The 6,210-nt window shown below is 42.5% G+C and overlaps 1 protein-coding gene across 1 annotated transcript in view; it reads right to left on the reverse strand.

The window, feature by feature from the left end:
• Positions 1 to 299: 299 nt before the first annotated feature.
• Positions 300 to 6,210, reverse strand: part of LOC118421830 — a 13,334-nt gene continuing 7,423 nt past the window's right edge. The window contains exons 15-19 of the mRNA XM_035829332.1: positions 5,325 to 5,860; positions 3,968 to 5,093; positions 3,392 to 3,505; positions 2,828 to 2,912; positions 300 to 2,347 (exon numbers count right to left, since the gene is read on the reverse strand). Of these exons, the coding sequence (XP_035685225.1) occupies positions 1,384 to 2,347; positions 2,828 to 2,912; positions 3,392 to 3,505; positions 3,968 to 5,093; positions 5,325 to 5,860 (2,825 nt within the window). The 3' untranslated portion in view covers positions 300 to 1,383. The remainder of the gene's footprint in view (positions 2,348 to 2,827; positions 2,913 to 3,391; positions 3,506 to 3,967; positions 5,094 to 5,324; positions 5,861 to 6,210) is intronic.

Raw genomic sequence — 6,210 nt, forward strand, 5'->3', positions numbered from 1 at the left:
CCTAAGTGTTTTAACTATCATATAAGCGCGCCTTTTGTAATTCTATAACCGGGAAAGTAACACCACTTTCTGTGCAGTTGTTTTAATACTTCCGGGCGCGCAGTTGGTCAACGGTAATAACAGGCACATACACATATATAAATTTCAGTTTAAAAACAATGCCTTTTATTCAGAACATTAGTAGCATTAATCAAAGGTAGGGATTCATTGTATAAAACGTGACATTAAACTACTCAGGTTTTTTTTAAGCCATATATCTTCACCCCAGACCTTTTGAAAAAAATCATTTTATTTTTTGACCTGTCGGTCCAATCTTTTTCAGAAGAAATCCGAAAAGTAACAAATAGTTTGGTGTGGCCTTATCAGGCTATCTTTAATATGGAAATTTTGTTTTCAAAGTTTCCCATCATATCAATCTCTTCACTAAGTTGCTTCTAAAAGTAGTCAACCTTGCCATGCTATAAACATCCAGATAGTAAAATACACAACACATATAACAGTTGCCTCAACTTGCCTTTGTTTAACTTCAAGATTTAATGTCACATTAGAGATAGAAATGTTATAGAACCTCCTTGGCTAGACTTCTGAAGAGTCACACACAACTTTTAACATGTGAAACAAGTTGAACTCTGAATAACAAAATATAACATCTCTCAACAGTGAACAATTCAGGCCTTCCCTACATGATTTCACATATAAGACATATAGCTCATTTTTGGTATTCTCATCAGTATGAAAAAGATATATCTCTTAAAAATATACAAATGTAGTACCATACCAACTGAATTATGTATCATATATACTGATTTCTGTTCACAGAAAAGAAGAAGTGTATGATAACAACATAGAATGATAACAACATGGAACAGAAAAGTGCTCTTAGAAAAATCTTCCACACATAAGCATAAAAAAAAAGTTTCATTGGAAAGACTGTTGATTGTTGGCCTTCTGTTTGCTGCAGTTTTCATCAGATCATACAAAGCAAGTAGGGGCTTACTTTCATAGCATTAACACAGCTATGTTCGATATAAGAAATTAGTAAGTTGTAAATATTCCATAGTGTTTACATACAACCATATTTTAGCTGTAAGTAGAATGAATAACCATACTATACAACATGTAGTTGGCATAAGAAAAGATTTTGAATCATCAGTATGATGTTATGGTTAGTTATGTTATTGATAAAACAGAAATATATCTGTAGATTTCATCTTATGCATCTTTCAATTCATGTTTGTTACAAATACTTAGACTGCAACATGTCTATCATTTGATATTCTTCAGCTTATTCAAGGCCCTTTATGTGCAAACACATACAAGAACTTTCCACATTCAGGTGTCAATGGTTTGTGTTGCTATCCTGTTTCACATGTACATGTTGTATTAGCCCCTCATTCTTTCCCACCTCCTGAAGCATATCCCTGATGGTCCTACGTTTCTTGTACTTCCTCTTTCCGTCCCAGGGGGCATGCCTGCACTAGCATCTTCCAGGGGCCTCTTGAGTGGAGTCCCTCCCTGTGATGGGCTGCCTAGCTCGTCAGAACCAGAAGACTTCATCCCGGTTTTGTACCTGTCGTATTTCTCGTATGGTGATGCTTCATTGTCAGACTGGCTCAGGTCCCCGTGCCCCGCCTCCTTGAGCTTTGAAGGAGTCGCTCCAGCAGACCTTAGTCCCTTTTCTGGGGAAGATATGAGTAAAGTAATCTGCCCAGGAATGTCTTTTTGCGATGGACTTCCACCGTCCACACCAGTCTCTACATTGTCAGCCTGAGATTCAGCAATGCTGTCGCATGCCGGACCTTCACTCTCCATTGCAGCTGGTGACGAAGCTCCAACACTGACACGCTGACCAGAGATGTCTGCATTCTCCTCCTCTTTCATAGCTATTCCATTTTGGAGTGAATCCTGGTCTTCATGACCATCTTCTTCCTCCTTATCTTCTTCCTCATCTTCTTCTTCTTCATCTTCCAATGTAACATCCTCTAGCTTCCTCTTGGTGTATTTCCTTTTGTACCTTATGGGGGGCCTGGCCGCCAGCCTGGTGCTCCTCCTCTGTGGTGCCTCCTCTCCCTCTCCGTGGAGCTCTGTCTTCTGAACCCTCCTCCTTTTCTTCACCTCTGCCCCACTTGTAGAAGCAGCAGGTTGGTCTGCAGGAGTTTCTCCATCAGCTTGATCATTCTTGCTGGCCTCATTTCCTTTCTGCGTTGCTTGTTTCTGTCTCTTTTGTCTGATAAAGTTAAGACTGGCCGACTTAGGTTTGCCTCCCTTCTTCTTGGCCTTCTGTGGTGGTTTCACATCCACTGTGGCAGTAGACAGCAGGGCAGGCCATAGGAACAGGGCATCAAATCTAAAAAGAGAAATTAAAACATTATTCAAATATAATTCAATCTATACAGCTGGACAAAAACAGAGATTTACTTCTGGACATTTCGAGTGGTATCCATCGCTCTTCTTCAGCATCACTAGAAGTTGAAACATTGTTAATATTTGAACAACCCTGGAGATGCAACTGTACTGCTATGGCTGTTTTAAAATCTTCCCTACTGTCTGTATGTTTAACGTACTTGAAAAATCATGGAATGACATCTGTGTGTTCATGCCGCTGGTATCATTTTTAAAAATCTCTTTGAGGTCTTGCCAAAAAGAAAGGATTCTTAAGTCATAGTATTAAAGCAAGTTAATTCAGTGAACATCATCCTTCCTGGTGCAGATCTTTGTAGAGTATGTATACGAATGCATTGAACAATGTACATGTAGGTAGACATGACTTATGATAAAGGCAGCAAGTTTTAAGACAAAAATCCTTCTAAGACAGTGACTGCCTCACCTGTTTTTCAGCATGTTGTAACAGTAGCTGTCCTTGTGAGGGTTGACAACAGAGCTGGGAAGCCTTGAAGGGGGCTCTGTTCTGACTACATGTGCAACAAACAAGATGTCAGCAAAGTTACAGAAGAATCAAGAGTAACTCATTTCAATAATAAAGTCAAACAACACTGGGTTATTTTGTGGGGGTTAGGTAGGTAAAGGTAACCCCACAGCCTTTCTGACATTGTTAAGAAAGCATTAGAAAGGTCCCATAGAAGAAGTTAGTTGTTAATCGACTGTGTCTAGGTCACTGTATTGGAATAATGCAGAGTGAATCCCTCTCCTTTCACTGCCTTTTACCTCCAAACCAAAGTCAGGTACCCATTTTCACAAGAGGTGGAGTAAAGAAACTTGTGTAAAAAGTCCCAAGTACACAATGTCTAGCCATGGATGGCATGCAGGAATCAAACCCATGACCTCTTGATCTGGAGTCCACTAACCTAGCCACTCACTCATTCAATGCCACACAGGGGTTAGTGCTTTATTCTACAAGTCTCTTTATGTTCTCCAGTTAAGTAAGAAGTACCTGGTCTTGGAGAAGTTTCACTGCCAGATGCAGAATCATCGAACCCAGCCAAGCCCTGTGCCCTGGATGGTGTGGCCATGGCAGCACTTTGGCTCTGGGGCCCAACAACTAGCCCTGGGGTGGATGGATAAGAAAGTTGTGTATGTTTGTATTGTCTACCTGGTACCCAACAAACTATGTCATGTGTGCTGACGAGTACAAGGTGCATATCCAGACAGATTTTTTTAAACTACCGGTACTCACACTGGGGTGTGTCAATCTCTTGACAGATTGAGGTGTTTGACTGTAACCTTTGTTATCAAAGTTCATTTTATAATGACAACACACTCATTCATGTCTGCTCTATCACAATCCATACTACAAAAGTAAATGCATTTAAGTTTATGGGATTTAAGTCTGTGTTAGCAAAAACACTGAGCATAACATTACCATAGTCACATACTGTATTGGAAAATGTTTTCAGTGGTTAGCAGTTATGAATATGTATTTGCACAAGGACATAATCTATGAATTCTTCATTAAATATTTATATACATATATATATATGTATATATATATATATACATATATACAAACCTGCAGTTCGGGCATGTCTAACTGACAGCAGCTTCTCAAACTCAGCCACCAGTTTCTTACGACCCAGCAACAACGACTTGAACCCGTTCAAGGTTGCAGAGTTCGGGGCCAGGAGCGCGACCTTGGACACTTTCCTGTTGGATGCCCTGACAACCTTTCCCTGGCTAGTAGGACGTTGCGGTGCGGGGGCGATCTGTACTGGAACCGTGGCAGTGGGGGCAGCTCTGGTAACAATAGGGATGGTTTGTAGAATTTGTTTTGTGGCAGACTTAGCTGGTTGTGGTCGTATGACTTTTGGCACAGTTTCTGGTGTCTGTGTAGCAGGAGCAGTGGCAGAAGATCTAGAAGATCGTATGATGTTCGGCACAGTTTGTGGCGTCTTCGTAGCAGGAGCAGATCTAGAAGACCGTATGATGTTTGGCACAGTTGGTGGTGTCTTTGTGGCAGCAGAGGAAGAAGATTTTGGTGCCGGACTTGTTGGAGTTTTGGTAGATGCTCGAGTTTTCCGTTTAGGTACCTTACGAGTGGTTGAAGGGCTGCTCGTTGGAGTTGTGCTACTTGTTGAGTCTTTTTCTCCAGCCGAGACTTCTTTTGCTTCATTGTCAGCAGCCACCTTTGCTGCTACTTGTGCCAAGCTTACCAGCCCCTCTGGCCTGTCTTGTCCATTTGACAATGTACCAGTCTCTTCTGTGGTGTTCACTTGGGTACCAGTCCCTTGATGATGAGTAGTGTTTGCTGTGGTACCAATCCCCTGTGTAGTGTCTGTTGATGTACCAATCCCTTGTGAAGTCTTCACTGAGTTACGAGTCTCTTTTGTAGTGTTTGCTGTTGAGGTATCAGTCCCTTGTGTAGTGTCCATTGATGTACCAGTCTCTTGTGTAGTGTTTGTTGAGATACCAGTCCCTTGTGAAGTATTACTTGTGCTGCAGCTGGGCATGGGCAGAGGAGGCCTTATTGCTTGCTGAGCAGCGCCACCTGGTGTAACTGGCTGTAACTGCACAGCAGGCATCAAGGTGGGGGGCCGGACCATCTTCATCCCTGCAGGCAGCACGATGAGAAACTGGCCGACGTTCGGCGCCTTTTCTCCTGGTTTGTCTGGCTTCCCGGTCATCATCACATTCACAACCTGAAACAGATCATGAGCAACTCCATTCAATGGCAAGATCACAGGACATTTAACTTTATACATGCATAATTGCATATTTTCTGTTTTCTTCTGCAACTTTGCTCTGAAAAAAAATGTAACACTGATGTAACTACATGTATTACTCACACTCAAAACATTCCTGTGTTTTCTTTTTTCAGAGAAGTTACATTTTCAAAAGAAGAAGACTAAACATGTTAAACATTTTGCTACCTGAGGGAGGGCTGCTGGTGGTTTGGTTGTGCTTGACACAGTCCCGCCTGTAGGAACAGCACTAGGTCCAGTACTAGTGGTTGGAACAGCAGTAGAAGCATTGCTCATATCAGCAGTACTAGTTGCCGTGCCACTGGGACTAGCTGGGACAGCAGCAGTAGGACCATCTGTAGCACTGGATCCAGCTGAAGCCATGGCTCCAGCAGCGGCACTTCTTGAAGACGCAGCACTGGAGGCAGCTTTGGAAACAGTCGCGGAACCAGATTTCGTACCGTCTTTGGAAACAGCACTGGGACCAGGCTTTTTGTCACCTTTGGAAGCTGGAGCAGTAGAGGGACTAGCCGGTGGAATGATGCTGGTACTTGCCGTTGGTTTAGCCTTCTGGACAGCTTGTGCTCCTACTGGGGCAGGTGTTTGCTGCAGGATTGGTGCTCGGAGGACCTGAATCCCTGGAAAGGCTGTCCTGACCTGCTGCAGTGGCAGCAGTGTGGCAGGCTGGCCTGGTTGGTTCCCAGTAGCTACGGAAACTGTTGGCACTGCACAGGGAGAAAGCAGAAAATTTGGTACTTCGGTCGTCTTTCACGCATGGTGTTGTCAAATTCGCATAGGAATGACATTGTCAAAATTTGCTGCCATTTATAGCGATGAGCTTCATTGTATCTGCCATATATTTTAAATATGAATGCTTTTCGATTGCTTTTGAAGTTGAATAACTACACAAGCGAGTCTAAAGTCACCGCGTCGGTACGGTGCTTTGTTAATTTAGCCAAAGACACCGACGTATGTTAAATTTATTACTGTTTTTTCGCACTTTCGGCCTGTAAACTGCAGACTTTTAGAATATGCACATAGAGCAATCAAATGAATCCTTTAACTGATGTAATAA

The sequence above is a fragment of the Branchiostoma floridae genome, chromosome 8, assembly GCF_000003815.2.
Source record: "Branchiostoma floridae strain S238N-H82 chromosome 8, Bfl_VNyyK, whole genome shotgun sequence".
Taxonomy (NCBI): Eukaryota; Metazoa; Chordata; class Leptocardii; order Amphioxiformes; family Branchiostomatidae; genus Branchiostoma; species Branchiostoma floridae.